Here is a 16,644-nt window from a genome sequence, read left to right on the forward strand (position 1 = left end):
TTCTCGTCTTCGTTACTGGATGCTTCTATTTTTAGTTTTAGTGAATCACACTTTTGGCAAGTGTCTTTGCGAGGAGTATGAAAATTTAAGTTGAACTCCGTATTGAAAATTTTCCTGTAAGTCCACTCCTTCACACGTGGTGTATTATTTTCATCACATTTTTCTACATACAGCTCATACATTTTTCGAATATCTAAGTCAGCACTTAAATACTTTCGACCTGAAGTGTGATGTGATCTCGTGTAATGGCTCTCACATGCTGGAAAACTCAGAATATGTTCTCGTACCACTTTAATTTTTTCTTCATCTGTTTTTCTCGATGAACCAGTCATTTTGCCACGTAAATCCATTCCAGGGGATTTAGCATTTAAGGCACGGCTTAATCTTCCGTAAGATATTTTAAAAGTATCAAAAAAAAAGTTCTACAAACAGAAACTTCTGACATCCGTAAATTTATATGAAACTTATAACTACATTTTCTCATGTATCCTTTGTTATTTCTGGGTCGCCTTTGCTTTATTAATAGTTTTTCAACCAAACCATGCAGAAACAAATTCTGTTTTTCGAAACTTGCTAATTTCCAACGAAGGCAATATTTATTTTCGAAAAGTTTGCCACTCACAAGCTTAGACTTTTTTGTTTCATATTCCTCTCCCCTATTTCTCTTAATTTTTCTTAAATTTTGTGCATAATTATGTTGATTTCGGCTCCTCTTTCTTGATTTCATGTTAATTTCTTCCATTTGTAGGGGTTCCGAATTCACTTTTAAAGTATCAGTTGATTCATCTGAAGACGATATTACTCTTATTCGTTTCCATTTCTTGGGAGCATTACTTACACTTCTTCGCAGGATAATGTCTACAATTAACTATATATAGAACATTTTTACATTTTAAGGATTACTTGATCATACCTGAATCGTTATCTGAAGGCATTACAAAATTACTATTTATTTTCCAAAATTTCTCAACAGACTGACTTAGACCACTTTCAAAATAAACAGTTTCTATATTTTGTTTAACAACCAAAAAATTCATTCAATTTTACGAGTTAATTTTCATGGCATACCGCCAATCTCTTCAGATTATGTTATTTTATTATGGTTAGATAACAAGTAGCTGATAAACTCGATTTTTAAAAATTTTGACTTAGACCACTTTCAAAATCAAGGGCTCAAATATAAAAATACGGAAAGATCCAACTACTTTGAGTTGTATGTTTCTTATAACGGAAAATTCAATGATTCTAATAAGCTACTTTACTAGAATTATACATATATCTAACTTTGAAAACAATATTAAGAATAATCCCAAAAGCTTATGGACGTATATAAAGGCCAAAAAAAAATTGGCTCCAGCGTTCCTAAAACTGTTTTTTTTATAACGATGCCACAGCATCTTCAATTAATGAGGCCTCTAATTTATTTGCAAACTTTTTCTCTTCAAACTTTGTGTCAGAAGGGGAATTAATGGACAGCGAACGTTCCGCTTTACCTCTTAGTTTAAAAGATTTATCCTCTGTCTCTATTAACTTTGGGTCCTTGGCATTATCAGAAAGTGATGTTATCGAAGGATTGAATTCCGTCAACGATTCCTCTCAGACGGATGTTGACGGGCTTTCCATGAAATTCTTGAAGAAACGCACCTCGCTTGTGAGGCCTCTCACGTATATTTTTAACCTTTCTTTATCTTCTGGAGTGTTCATTGATGATTGGAAAACCACTTCTATCACCCCTATCTTTAAAAGTGGCAATAAGAGTGATATCTCGAACTACAGACCTATTTCTAAATTATCATCTGTTGCTAAACTATTTGAATGCATCGTGATAGAGAAACTTTATTTTCCAGTGAAGCATCTTATTTGTCCAAACCAACACGGATTAGTACCTGCGAGGCCAACTGTTTCCAATCTGTCGGTCTTTCCCGAGGACTGCCATTCATTCGGAATGGCCTTCAAATTGACACGATTTATACTGATTTTTTCAAGGCATTCGACAAAATTTCTCAAAGTATTCTCATTGAAAAATTCAGTTTAATGGGTCTTCAATCTAGTTCCCTTAAGTGGCTCAAGTCCTACCTGCATTGCAGGAGTTGCACGGTTGCTGTAGACGGTGTGTTCTCAGAGCCACTCTATGCTAAATCTGGGCAGTAGTAGTAGGTAGTATCTTAAGGCCTTTATTATTCATCTTATTCGTAAATGATATCTCTTCTTCTTTCAAAACGTCTAAATATCTTTTATATGCAGATTATCTTAAAATTTACTCCATGATAAGTAGATCCCATGATTCGTTAGTGCTTGAAGGGGAGCTTAATAACTTTTTTGATTATTGTGTTGTGAACAGACTCTCTCTTAATATAAATAAATGCCACAAAGTGTCTTATTCGAAGATGATTACACCGTTGGAGACGTGCTATTATTTAGGGGACTCATGCTTAACCGAGGTTAGTGAAATTAAGAATCTAGGAGTGTACTTTGATAGTAGACTTAGTTTCAACACACATTTAAATTATATATTTTCTAGTTCCCTCGGAACACTGGCCTTTCTCAGGCGCCACTGTTCTAACTTTTCAGATCCATATACTTTCAAGACTTTGTATTCTGCCTTTGTTCGTTCCAAGCTGGAATACGCAGCGTACATATGGAGACCATACCACGGAGTCCATATACATTGCTTGGAGGAGTTTCAGAAGTGCTTTATTCGTTTTGCATTACGCTCTCTAAATTTTTTTGACCAGATTAATTGGTTTATTATCTTTATCTGTCAGAAGATCGCTCTTGTCAATATCTTTTATAGTTGACCTTGTGTATGGCAAGATTGATTGTCCTTCTATGCTCCAGCTTATTGACTTTAATGTGCCGTGCAGAAACTTACGAAATTCTGATGTTTTTCGGGTTGGAGTTAGCAGAACAGTTTATGGCTCCAATGCCCCTTTATGCAGAACGCTGTCTGTCTGTTTCTCAAATTTTTTAGATTTAGATTTAAACTATTCCAAATCGGTAATTCATTTAAAATTAAAAACTTATTTTTTAAGCAATCTTTAACTATCGTTTTATATACTTTAATCTTAAGTGTCTGCTGTATTTTTTAGACATAAATAAATAAATAAATACGATGACGTGAACTCTGTATTGGTTTGGTTCAAATATAAAAATTCTATTGTTGACCAAATTAGTTTTTCAGTGTTCTTCCTACTCTAATACTTGCCCTACGTGCTAAGCGAGCGTTACTAAATATCGTCGTATGCACAAAAGTAGGCACGCTTTATTTCAGCAGATAAAATACCGGAAATGTGAAGTTAAGACGCCTCAGCGAGGATATTCGATTAAGTGCGCAAGTTCGTACTGGAAGTATCGAAGAAATTTGCCTTAAAGTGAGGCTCATAAAAACTGTTACAACAAAACTTAAACAGACCAAATGAGAAGTACACCTGGGATCCTGTAACTATTAAGCTAGCGTTAGAAAGCTATGGTCAATCTTTGTTTAATTGACTGCTTTTGGCAATAACACACTGTAGATCCCGAAACAATGCTCGAAACTCTTCAGACTCCAATTAATTTTTATCCATCGGCGATGTGTCAAAATCAATTAAAACTACCCCATGTCAAATATTTTATTAAGTTTATATTATGTCAGATTTAGAAGAGTTTGGCAGCCGGTACCTTTTCGATAAGCCTGATATTGTTCTTTGTGGCGCCTTCTACATACTCATAACGGCATTCACGTATATATCGTAACCTTTTTTTTATTTCTTTTCAGTGGTAATTGCTGTCGCTCTCCCGAATCTGACCTTAATTCTTTCGCTTGTTGGCGCCTTCAGCTTATCGTTTTTAGGTCTCATATTTCCAGCTATGATTGATATCTCTATACGATATGAGGAAGGTTATGGACCGATTAAAATCTATTTAATATTAAGCATTGTAGTGATCGTTTGCGCCTTAGCTGGTGGCATAACAGGCTCATACGTTCCAATTGAACAATTAATACAACTTTATAAAAACGGTACAAATTTAACGGGTTAGTATAGGTGGAGGTGTAAATATGAGCCTAGGTATATACAGTGCAAGGATAATACAGTTCTATAAAAATTTAGATCAAATAAAAGTAGCTCCATATTTACATAATACCAATCAAAACTTTAATTCTTTTGGATCTATGTATAGCGGATTTAGTATAGCAAATGCTCTAAAGACGTCGAGAAGGCAAGTAAAAGGTAGGTGGAAGAACACTTGGTGGAAGATTTTATTATATTGGCTCTGGTAGCCTTGTTTAAGTTTAATATGTAAAGTAGCAATACAATATTACGGCACATTCAGCTGGCGCACAACAAACCTTAAGCAAAAGGCGATTAACCAACAGCTGATCATCAAGATTTGCGGAACCTGTTCCTGGTTCCGGCATGGATCAGTCGCTGAGTCATAACTTGCTTGGACATTTTAAAGTGCTGGTTATGAATACGAATTTTAATTTAAATATTGTAATGAAGTGTAAATAAAAATTTGCGAAGCCCTTTTCCCAACAATTTAAAAATAATTATTTCATATGGCATCTGGCTCAACTCGTCGTTTATAGAACAAATTTTCCGTCACTCAACTGACGGAAACATGTTTGCAACGTATCAATAAATACTGTGTTCGCTGAAAGCACCCAAGGGTATTTAAAACAAGTGAATGTAATAGCTGAGTTCAAAGCAATCTTATTCGTGATCAGTCGATTTCACATATTGGAGAACGGCAGATCAAGCGACATAAGCGCTATCTGATATACAAATGTTGGGAATGTTCAACTTTTGCTACACGTAAAGCATAAGAAGAAGAATTCGACATTTGCTTCGGCTATGAATGATTTCAGACTTTGCCAGTGACATTATTTTTCCCACTATTTGGTACTTTTATAACGTTTTTCACAATTAAAAATGTTCTTTTATATTTACAATTGCAACATCTTGCGTGATTTTGGCGATGTTACTGTCATGCATAACATTGCATTGAACGCACCTACGCAGATGAGGCTCTGGCGAGCCCAAGCTTCTCATGGAAATAGGGGTGGGGGTCTGATGACCCAGGCGGTTCAATGTGTCAATCTTTGTTTCATTCCTGAAATGGCCGGGCTAGTACTTTCTTTAATGGTGCTTGTTACCGGAACGTGCTGATTTATATTCCGAAAAGGACCATCAATATTTATTTATTTATTTATTTGTTAGTCTACAAATTTTACAATTAATTGGACTAAATATGAATGAATGAATATAAATGCGGATTACAGTGTAAAATTAAGAAGCATACATAGTGAGCAAAATTATATTATAAAATATGTATATACATATATTATTGAATCAGTTGTCGGGATGGACTGTGATGCCGAGCAACGGAATTGATTATCAGTGCTGTCGGAATGGACGTGATTTCGAGCAGCTGATGTATATTTAACACACAATAGTAGGGCTGCGATGTGTGGGAGGTTGGAGAGGACCTGATTCCAAGCCACCCGCCCAAAGTAATTATTGATTATTAGTTCTGTCGGAATGGACGTGATTTCGAGCAGCTGATGTATATTTAACACACAATGAGTAGGGCTGTGATGTGTGGGAGGTTGGAAAGGACGTGATTCCTAGCCACCCGCCCAAAGTAACTATTGATTATTAGTGCTGTCGGAATGGACGCGATTTCGAGCAGCTGATGTATATCTAACACACAATGAGTATGGCTGCAATGTGTGGGAGGTTGGAAAGGACGTGTCCAAGCCACCCGCCCACAGTAACTGGAGCAGGTAACAGATTTAGTTTAACATGTGATTTTGAAACAGTTATGAGTTCAAGGCAGTAAGTATATATATTTTTTATTCTGTAAAGTGTGTCGCAAGTATCAATATTATTACAGTGGTTATTGAAATCTTGACACAGACAACGAAGAGGTTCATGCATTTGAAAATTCGATCTACATGTATTTAAATATAGCGGTTGGAAATACCGAAAGGGCCTAAAAGGGACATTAAACATCACCTCGCCAAGCAGAAATGGACTGTTTATCATCCCCCTTAATAGTTTTACCATAAATAAAACGCCAAGCATCTCCCTACGGCTCTGTAGTGAAGGCAGCTGTAAAAGTTTTAACCGGCTGCAATAGGGCGGTAGTTTCCTTGATGGATCCCAGGGCAAATGATTTAAAAGAAAGAGCAAAAATTCCTTCTGGACCGATTCCAATTTTTCGCTATGAACCTGATAACGCGGGTTCCAGATAATGGAAGCATATTCCAATATAGGTCTTACTAACGATAAAAAAAGAGTTTTAGTGACATAGGGGTCATTGAATTCCTTTGACCACCTTTTTACGAAAGCCAAAGTGCCTCTAGCCCTACTCACACACGTTTCGATATGTAATTTGAAGTCCAGTTTAGGGTCCATTATAACGCCAAGATCAGTAAAGTTTGTGACTTGCTTAATGATATAATCGCCTATCATTTACTGATAGGTTTTAAAAGATTTCCTCGTAGAACACATAAACTTGCACTTCGGTAAATTTAGTGACATGACGTTCACGTCACACCACTCAACCAGGTTATTCAGATCCGATTGAAGAAGTGCCCTATCTTCAGGCGAGCGAATGGGCATAACCAGTTTGACATCGTCAGCGTACATCAGCGGTATGCAGCTCTTCAAAACATTTGGGAGGTCATTAATGAAGAGCAGAAACAACACTGGACCAAGGTGACTGCCCTGTGGAACTCCAGAAGATACATTGATGAATTGAGACAAGCAATTGTTAAACACAACGGTTTGCTTTCTACCTACCAAGTACGAAGAGACCCATGCCGTGATGGAAAACCCAATCTATCGAGTTTTAGTAGGAGTAAGGAATGGGAAACTTTATCAAACGCCTTACTGAAATCAGTGTAAATGACATCAACTTCGCAGTTCGTCCTTAAGTTATTGGATACGAGGGTTGTGAACTTCAGCAAGTTAGAAACAATGGACTTACCCCTGCAAAAGTCATGTTGCGACAGGTCCACTGCCGAAGATACTGCAAAAGCCAGTTGATTTGTGACAACTGATTCAAATAGTTTTGGAATAGCACAAAGTGGTATTATAAACGACTCCTTCCACTTCTTAGGGAATATCCCTTGCCTCAAAGAGGCATTAAGTAAGCAGGTAAGGTGTTGACAAAGAAATTGGGCGCAAGTTCTCAGCACAACAGATGGTATTTCATCAGGTCCACTGGAGTAGGAAATTTTCAGATTTTCCAGATGCCTTAGTACCTCATCTGTATGAATATATGGGATACCTACTGAGTTAAGCGAAGGTAACATGTATTGATAATCCACCGGAGGGGAGTCAGGGATAGTCGAGTAATTGGATTTAAAAAAGTCAGCAAACATATTTGCAATCTCGGAATCAATACTAGAAATCCGATCGTCATACTTCATTACAGAAGGAAACCCTTTAATTTTTCTTTTGGAGTTGACGAAGGAATAAAATGTTTTTGGATTGGAAGAGATCCGATGCTTAATCTTCATCAGATAATTCTTGTAGCATCTTATCTGTAGCCTGTTGTACTTAAGGCGCAAGATGGAGTATGCAGCATAGTCACTATTGGAGCCAGATAATTGAAACGCTTGAAGAAGCGTGTTTTTTTTTGTTTTTTAGATAACTAAGTTCTCTAGAGCTCCAAGCAGTAGCTGTAGATGCTGAGGAGGTTTTGGAAAAAGGCACACATTTGAGGAATATCGCATGTGAAACGTTGGTGAAATGGACGGAGCTCGCTTCAATATCTCCGTCGTACTCAGGCCACTTTATTTTAGAGACTTCGTCGATTAGTAAAGACCAGTTGGCCATTCTAAACAGAAACCGGCGCGAAGACGCTTTCGGATCGGTAGTATTCCGCACCGGTAAGCTAAGACAATCCAGGTAAATTGAAAGTGCTGGATGATAAACATCCTCAGGCAATACCACTGGATCACATCGAGTAACAGAACAATTCGATGTGTCGTCTGAAAAAATCGAATCAAGATATTTGCCAAATTTATTATGAATTCTGTTAAGTTGATAAAGAGCAATGTCTGCAAGTTCATTTAAAAACTCGTAGAATACAACATTACAAGCAGTGGGAACTAGCATTCCGTCAATAAAATTCCACGACACAAAGGGCAGATTAAAATCGCCAGCCACTAAGACAGAATCAACAGACCTTGACATAGCAAATATAAATTTCAATAGGGAAGAATGTTTTAAGTATACAGAAATATCTGACTGGGGCGGAATATAAGACGCAACAAAATATTTATAAGTAGATAAAAGTTTAACTCGCACGCAGAGGATTTCAACATCAGAAGAATCATCGAAGTACACTTCCTCAGCAGATAACCTGGTATGTACGGCGATTAACACGCCTCCACCAACTCTGTTTGACGGCACACCTAAAACAACAAGGAGAAGAAGACCGAACGCCCAATTTTTACTACGCTGCTTTGCCATCTGAGTTCATTTGTTACTTTCGCGATTGTTTGCTTCCGTCCACTGATTATCTCAGCGTAGAAACTCCCTTGGTGCGGCCAATTGGCGCCAATTGGCAGAGAGAAGAAGCGACTGGCGCGCCTTGTTGGACGGCCATAACCGTTTAAACGGTTAAGTTCCAATTAAGTAAGTAACAAACAATCTACTACACTGTCCTCCCACCTTAGAACACTGCTAAGCAAATTTATTTCGCTCCCTCTCTCCCCACTCTCACCTTAACGAAATCTGTTGCGCACAAATATACCGCGCTTACCTTAGCAAGGTGGTGCAGGGTACTCAATTATGTGACACCAAGTCAGTGTCGTAGTGAGGTTTTATTGCGCTCGGGTAAAATAATTGTTTGGCGCCCTGGATAAAAAGTTCTGTTGCATAGAAATCTGTATTATAACATTGCCTCAAGTTCTTACAATTTCTTTCTAAGTCGTTATTATCCCTGTTTAACAAATTTCCAACTTCTAAGAGAAATGCAAATCTAAAATTACACGTTTTACAAAGAGACTTCGCTTTTTCTATTGCTTCTTCACAGATAGTGTCTCGAATCTCGGACAGTTCAGTCGCTAATGATTTAAGATCATGATAAGCTTCTATAAAATGCATCCCCGGATCTTGTAAACTGAGCTGTACACCATCAATCCTTCTTAAGATTTCATACCAGAAATGAACTAATGTTATGAAACTGAAATTTAGTATATTTTGCAACAGAACTGTAGCTTCGGTTCTGGTGTTACTTGTGGTGTTAGTGTCCTCTGCTAATTGTTCTACTACATTCGCTAGCCCGTCGACGGTAACGCTAACCGCTTCTATTCTGGCGCTCCATCGTGTTTCAGGTTCACGTTTGGCAGTTTTTGTTAAAGAATTTTTTAATAATTCCCCTCGTAATGTGGAACATGAGAAAAAAGATATACATAAAAAAAGATATACATACATACATGTAACGAATTTACTGTAATTGCTCTTATTTGCAACCTTCTGCTAACGTTCGAATCACTAAACTGTTGAATAAATAACTCCACTTTTCAATAATGCAAAATGGCCTTTATTAAAGTACTTCACATTAACACTTCTATTGCTCGCCAGATAGCGTCTTAAATCAAACTGATTGTCGTGCCTCTACTGTTGCTGCCTTTTATACTGTCTGGTTTCCTCGTTGCATATTTCTAGGCTTTTCTATTCTAGAATTTACTAGTTAGTTATCAGCTACGAAATTACCAGATATAACTACGTTATAGCTTCTCATATGCGCGTGTATATGTGAGTCATACTTGCACAAATTATTGTCTTCTTTTGTGAGCATCTAAGATAAGATATATGCATGTGTTTGTGGGTAGACATAATGATTGATTCAGTGATGTGCATACAAGTCACTGCTTAGCATCGGCTTAGATATGATAGTACCCCTTAGTGTTGCTAGTAATCGAAACCATATGATTTCATTCATTCCTCAACCTGGCGCACGGTGGGGTATTTGATCAATCTAGCTGGCTAAAACTAAAAAAGCAGTTATTTCTGTTAAAAATGCCGTTGTTTCACTTCATTGTTATGAAAGGAAATATTTAACAGTAAATTCACGGTGTTCCTCGCAGATTTACTATGAATCGAGCACCCGGTTTCGGAGGGACCCGGGGCCATTTTTGGCATTACATGTGTGTCAATATGGGTATCAAACGAAAGGAATTTTACTCCGCATTTCTATTGACACTTTTAAGTAGGTTTGCCACTTAGGGTTGCCACCTCACCCCCTTTTTTATCACTTTTTTGTATATCCACTACTATATCGGAAACGGCTTAACCGATTTGAATGAAATTTGGTACATCGATATAGTATTACATTTTAAGACTTTTCACCTAAGTGTTGCCATTGAGGATGTTTTCGCAAGGTTGCCACCTTTTGCCAATAGGGGTGTCAGTCTCTTACAAAATTGATCACCACTCAAAAAATCGTGGGTATGCGCAGCCGTTTTTGTTATTAAACTTTGAAACAAACACAAGCTTATGTATTGCCAAAAGATTACTGACATATATATCTTTTTGTTTGCAAGGTTTTTAAAAAATTTAATATTGCAAAGCAGTAGTATTACAAGTAGAATAACTCAGTTAAAACATGCGGTATAAAAAAATAAACATACGAATTAAAAACACATTTACTTGTCCTAAACGAAAATGTATGTAACTAGATTTGGTTAAGGCTAAGCACGTGAACTAGTATTATGGTTAGAAAAGTATATTGGTTTGTAATCCAAAAATATATCGAATTGCATATAATTTTTATACAACTTTAGATATGCGCGATTAGCTCCGTTGACGTTGCAGATGGGTTTTGGGGTATGCATAATATTCAGTGGACATCTTGGAACGTCAGGGAGTATATTTAAAAGAAATTGGAATATTTTGAAAAATCGACTTTTGGCCAGATAGATTGATCAAATACCCTACCGTGTGTCGCAAGTGTTCCGGATATATGCATTAATTTTTTAGTAGGGACAACTTTTTCCAGAAATCAATATTTTCAAGAAATCAGTTATAATAAAAATACAATTTATCTAGGAAGTTCTACCTTGCTGACAATTTGGCGCCCCCTGTGGGTAGCGCCCGGGGCAAGATGCCCCCTTCCGCCCCACACTACGCCACTGCACCAAGTTGTACTCGCCCAAAGAGCTTACTTAAGGTCTGCAGCGTTTGTTCGGCAGGAAATGTAACTGCAAGTGGAATTCCGTGTTGGAGAAGCCCCTTCTCCTCTTTTCTCAATAGCGAGTGAGGCTATATGCCTATCGTAAGAGGCGACTAAAATACCAGATTCAAGGGGCTGTATAGCGCAACCCTTCAGGTTGCCAGCGCAATATATAGCTTTTCCAAACCCAATTGTCAACCTTACCTATCCGCGGCGAATCCTGTTTCACTACCAGACGAGGCTCTGGCGACCCCAAGCTCCTCATGGAACTTGGGGGTGGGGAGGGAGGGATGGCCTGAAGGTTTAGTGTGGCCATATAAATCGTTCTCGAGATGGTCGGGCTAGCACCTTAATGGTGCTGTGTTACTGGAGCGTACCGAATCTGTATCCGAAAAAGGACCATCACACCGATAACACTCCCCAAGGCCTTCGGGGAGTACCCTTATCGCAACAACAACAACAAAAAAATACGCCTAAAGATGGAATAGAAGTCCCCTACTCTAATATGATGAAGATGAGATTCGGCGGATGTTAAGCAACATCCGATCGCTTACAACCATTTGAACAAGTAGGTCATGGTTCGTCACATGACCAACGAATATTGTCTTCATTAAGGCTATACACGTAATTATTAAACATTCTTTGAAGCTTTCCGCTAGCATCACAGGAAGGTCCGCAAGGATAAGAAAAAAGTAAAAAAAGAATTATCAGACCAATTCTAAATATTCTCGCGGAATTTTGTTCTCGCGGATTTTTTTATTCCCGCGGAAAATTCCTCCAATTCTGTTCTCCTAGGGAGAACAATAATTGGGGAATAGGAATTTCGAATTTTCGAAGTCAGCTGTTTTGTCAATTGAAATTTCGTTGCACATTTCTTCTTTTGTTTAAAAAATTGAAAAGTTTATTTATTGTTGCAAATTTGTTGGAAATTAAGAAATAAAATATAAACAATGCACAGTATTTATAGCATTTCATGTGGTATTCACTGAAATGAGTAATGAATTGGTGCCACAGCAACATCAACAGCGGAACATAAGAAGAAGACGGCCGCATAACACAAATCTGCTGGAGTTGCCTGCTTTCATTCAGCAAAGCAATTTTCTGGCGTCCAAGTTGAGTCGAATTCGTCCTTCGTCATATGCCATAATCTATTTAAGCCTTATTAAAAAATCCTTGGCCAATTTCTGGATGGCTGCATCAAATATGTATACCAAAAGCTCTACCGTTGCTTATGATATACTTTTCGACTTAAAATAAAGAATATTGTGGTTGTAGTTGTTGTTGTGTTAACAGTTAGAATATTGTGGTAGAATGTAAATACATATTTTAGCACAAATTTGTACAAATAAGTGTTCTTTCTTAAAATAACCAATTTCCTTTAACTATTTTGATGCATTCCCTTTAATTTAACTAGTGAAAAAACTCCTATGAAATGGCAGAGAAATCTCCCTCTCCCTCACATTCATAATACCTACTTTTCTCCCATAACCGGTTTCCGCTTTTTCGAACATTGTTCAGAATAGGAGGAAAGGGAGAAGTGAAAAAACTCACAAGGAATTTTTATTTAGAATACGAGGAATGGGAGAAGGGAAAAAACTCGCACGGAATTTTCATTTAGAATTGGGCTGTATATAAGCCCAAAGGCTAAGCTGGGAATAATATATGGAGCAAAACTTGATCTACTTTGGTGCTTCCAACTGGCGCCCACAAAGGTAGGCTACGGCTTAACGGCCTTGGCGGTTAAACCCGTAATAATAAAATGAATGAATCATAGAGCAGTGTCCCTGTTCTTACTTTATATACCCTTTCACCGTCGGACTACGACAGAAGCTCACACATTAAAACAACACTTGCAGGACAATAACTTTTCTGTAGCAGGCCCTGCTAAGTCGTTGGTGATCTGTTGATGCGTTTATATTTACAGCATTTAAAGCTTAAGAACTAGTGCTAAAGGCCTAACCTAGGAAATGTTTCCACAACATAAAACGTAAACCACTTTATAGAAAGAAAGTTGCTGCGCTACCTTCTGGAAAAGCGATACTGCCATTATTACAGTCATAAACCCATGCTATATTAACTGAGTTTTATCTTAAACTTGGCAAAGCTTTTTTCCATATGTTTACAGAGAACTTTTCATTATGTTGGTAACATATGTAGAACAAAGCTTTTCGTGTCCTTCATCTTTTCTGTGCGTGTATTTATGTCATGCCACATCCTTGGTTGTCAAAAGCTTTATGTGCTTACACTTTGACGAGAGTGTAACTATAAGTCACTGCATTGAGCTCAAAAAATCTATTTATTAAATTGGGATATGCATTATTTTGATGTTGCTTTTCCCGGGCCTTGAATCCAGGACCTTCGGAGTGACAAGAGAACAGAAAGAAATCGTTAAAAAAGGCGCTACTTATTTGTCTCTCCTAAACAAAAGCCCTATCCTTCGATTCTGTAAGCCTTGTTAAATTGGTACCGAGTATTTTTTGCTGCAATAATATTTTGTTCTTGTTTTGAGCGATGCTATAAGCGGATCGGTTTGTGGATTTGATTTCGTGTCCTCAGCGGAAAAGTGGGGACGGTATTTGTATAGCTATTGAAAATATTTGGGATGTGAAAATATTTTGTGGTCATAGTAAGTATTTTTTCTTACGGTGTGTGAAAATTTACAACTACGTTTGACGCCAACCCTAACTATCGCGCTAACCATCTATTTCTAACGACAGCTGGTTCTAGGTTTGGAGTGACTGTTTTTTTTTTTTTCAACAAAGGATGTCTTCATGCACCTTGCTCGCTTGCTCCGGGAAGGTGTCGAATTTACCCTTGGTCCAAATTACTTGAATCTGCTGCGTACGCCGGAAAGAGGTATATTTAGGACAGCGAAACTCATGCCTCTTATCGAAGAATCACTCTTGCCAATAAATGCTAATTTGGATTAGGTAGGCAATTGGAAAGTAAAGTCCCAGCGGCAAAAGACGCTGGGATTGTTCGAGAGAAAAGTTCTTAGTAAGATTAACGGAGTTCTACGCGTTGGCGATGGCCAGTACCAAACAAAAATCTTGTTTGAGCTGATCGAGCTTTACGCAGCCATCAACATAGTCCAGCGAATTAAGACGCAGCATCTAGACCATGGTATGCGACAATTGTGACAATACTGTGACAAATATTATCATCACTAAGCGATACTAGCATCCCTAAGCCGATACTAAGCAGCCACTCGTATGTACGTAAACAAATCAATCATCATGTACATACATACATACAAGGCAGCAGAGAGATACTCACAAACGCATGTCATCATCAGCCGAAGTAGTACTCACATATACGTACGCATATGGCTACAAACTACAAATATACATGTATATAGCTGGTAACCAAGCATGAACTTCACGAAATTACTAGACCTTTGTAGAAATGGGTGAACGAGGAAACCGAGAGTATAAAAGCAGCGCAAGCTGAGGCACGACTAAGCAGTTTGATTTAAGCACGCAATTAGTTGTGAAGTAAGAGTTATTGTGAAGTACTCTCAAAGTAGTCTAATAAAGACAATTTTGCATTATTGAATATTGGAGTTAGTTATTCAACAGTTTAGCGATTCGAACGTTAGCAGAAGGTTTGGAATAAGAGGAATTTCACTAAATTCGTTACAGTATTTTTTATCGGAAACCACCTATGGCAGCAGAAGAGGGTGGTACCAGTTTAGCTGGAAAGACCAAGTTCACTTGGTGTGACCAATTGGCGTCAGTAAGCAGAGCAGAGAATCGACTGGCGCATCTTGTTGGACGTAAGTAAGTAAGCAAGTAAGAAACTCATGCCACCCCAATGTTTTTCCGGCACAGCACTCGTATAAGACAATACAAAAAACAGATCCCTCAAACATGTAGCGAATGATACATAGAGTATATGCGACTGTGATATCAGGTCAATGCAGGTCCATGCTACTATATTTGATGCTCTGAGCTTAGCAACTGAAGCTCCCTAACGGATGCGTTGTGCTGACTACCTATACAGTAGACTGCTTAGGTTACTTCGGGACCAACGGTGGAGTTATCCGTTCCAGGGATGTGAGAGCATACGTGACACAGCTTTTCTCGCCGCAGTACAAAATCCTGAGACTAACCTAAGGCATTAAACGAGGAGATCACGGACATAATCGAATCTCCGAACATATGATAGCTACAAGCATAGACAGAGTGCGCTAAAGTACAGAGGTGCCCTGTTTTCGAAACATTGGATTGTGTTAGTAAAAAAGATTCTGTTGGAACTCGAAGCCAGTGCCTGCCGTGGGGTTCCCTGGGCTGCAAGCCCTAGAAAAATCCACTTCTTTTGACAAGGAGATCTAAGATATCTGCTTTGAGGGTTCTCTTGATGGGGGAGTATCGTTGGTAGTTTCTTTTTACGTTAAATATATGAGAATTATACTGGGAAGGAAGCACACCTGGAGAAATTATGTTAAGAATAAGACTAGGAAGACCTTCGTTGCCTTGTTCTGCTGTAGGGCGCTGGGTCATCTCGTGAACGGCCGTACACTGGAACCAAAATGTTGGTTTCTGATCATCAATCAGCGGCGATCTGGGAACAATACAATATTGCTACGTTGATCTTCGGCTTCGTAATATTGACTTCAGTCACTCCATCATGCACGCAGGCAAAACAGACTTATTGTGTGCCGACAACTGCCTGCTCTGTGGTCTTTAACGAACTCATTAATTAGAGGGATAAATGGGGGTAGTGGACAAGTTAACAGATTCGCGTATGGATCAAGGTTTGAAGGTAAAGTTGGTGCCAACATTTTCAAGCTTCTCGATCACTGCAGTGTGTTCCAAGCGGAAGTCGCCGCAGTTAAGGATCCAGTGCTACCACGGTAAGAGAATTTAATACCTACTCGTGTAGCCCACGCCAATGAAGGCTTTGAACCGGCTGTGTTCCGATAGCCTCGAATTATTAAGCAGATTAGAGATCGGGTTTTTGGTTTATACCCTAATGGTATAATTGAACCCGAAATATATCGCCGTACGGAACTCGAAGTTCCACTGCACACCTTTAGTTTTCTTTTGTACATATGCGCATCGAGTGAGCTAAGCAAACACTGGGTAGGTACTTAGGTAGTTGCCAGAGAACTTAACTTACCGCAGGGGAAAAAGTAGCTTAATTCTGGGCGATTTTAATGCACGTCACGCTGGAGACTTTCATAGCTCACCATATATTACCATCTCCAGCGCAGTGCTTATAAACTGCGTTCATTGGCTACTGATTATTGGGATGACCAACTAATCAAGAGGATAGTACACCGGAAGATTAGTGGTTTTTCATTTGATAGCAACGGCTTGTATCGAAGGAAATTCAATGATGATCGGTACGCGCTTTTCGCAGATAACGGATGTTAGCCTGTCAGAGCTATAGTCGGAAATTTATCAGTCAAATAGATCCGAATACTAGAATGTTAAGGAAATGTTGAGGCTTCCAGACATCTTTGCC

General features: G+C 38.4%; 2 protein-coding genes across 6 annotated transcripts in view; both read left to right on the top strand.

Moving 5' to 3' along the window:
- Nucleotides 1-4,104, top strand: part of LOC137246488 (proton-coupled amino acid transporter-like protein CG1139) — an 89,700-nt gene extending 85,596 nt beyond the window's left edge. For all 5 annotated transcript variants that reach the window (XM_067777586.1, XM_067777584.1, XM_067777585.1 and 2 more), the window contains one exon: nt 3,758-4,104. In XM_067777586.1, the coding sequence (XP_067633687.1) occupies nt 3,758-4,020 (263 nt within the window). In that variant the 3' untranslated portion in view covers nt 4,021-4,104. The remainder of the gene's footprint in view (nt 1-3,757) is intronic.
- The window catches only part of LOC137244068 (proton-coupled amino acid transporter-like protein CG1139), a 228,029-nt gene that overhangs the window by 134,004 nt on the left and 77,381 nt on the right, over nt 1-16,644 (top strand). The gene's annotated exons all lie outside the window — the stretch shown is intronic.

The sequence above is a fragment of the Eurosta solidaginis genome, chromosome 3, assembly GCF_040869045.1.
Source record: "Eurosta solidaginis isolate ZX-2024a chromosome 3, ASM4086904v1, whole genome shotgun sequence".
Lineage (NCBI taxonomy): Eukaryota > Metazoa > Arthropoda > Insecta > Diptera > Tephritidae > Eurosta > Eurosta solidaginis.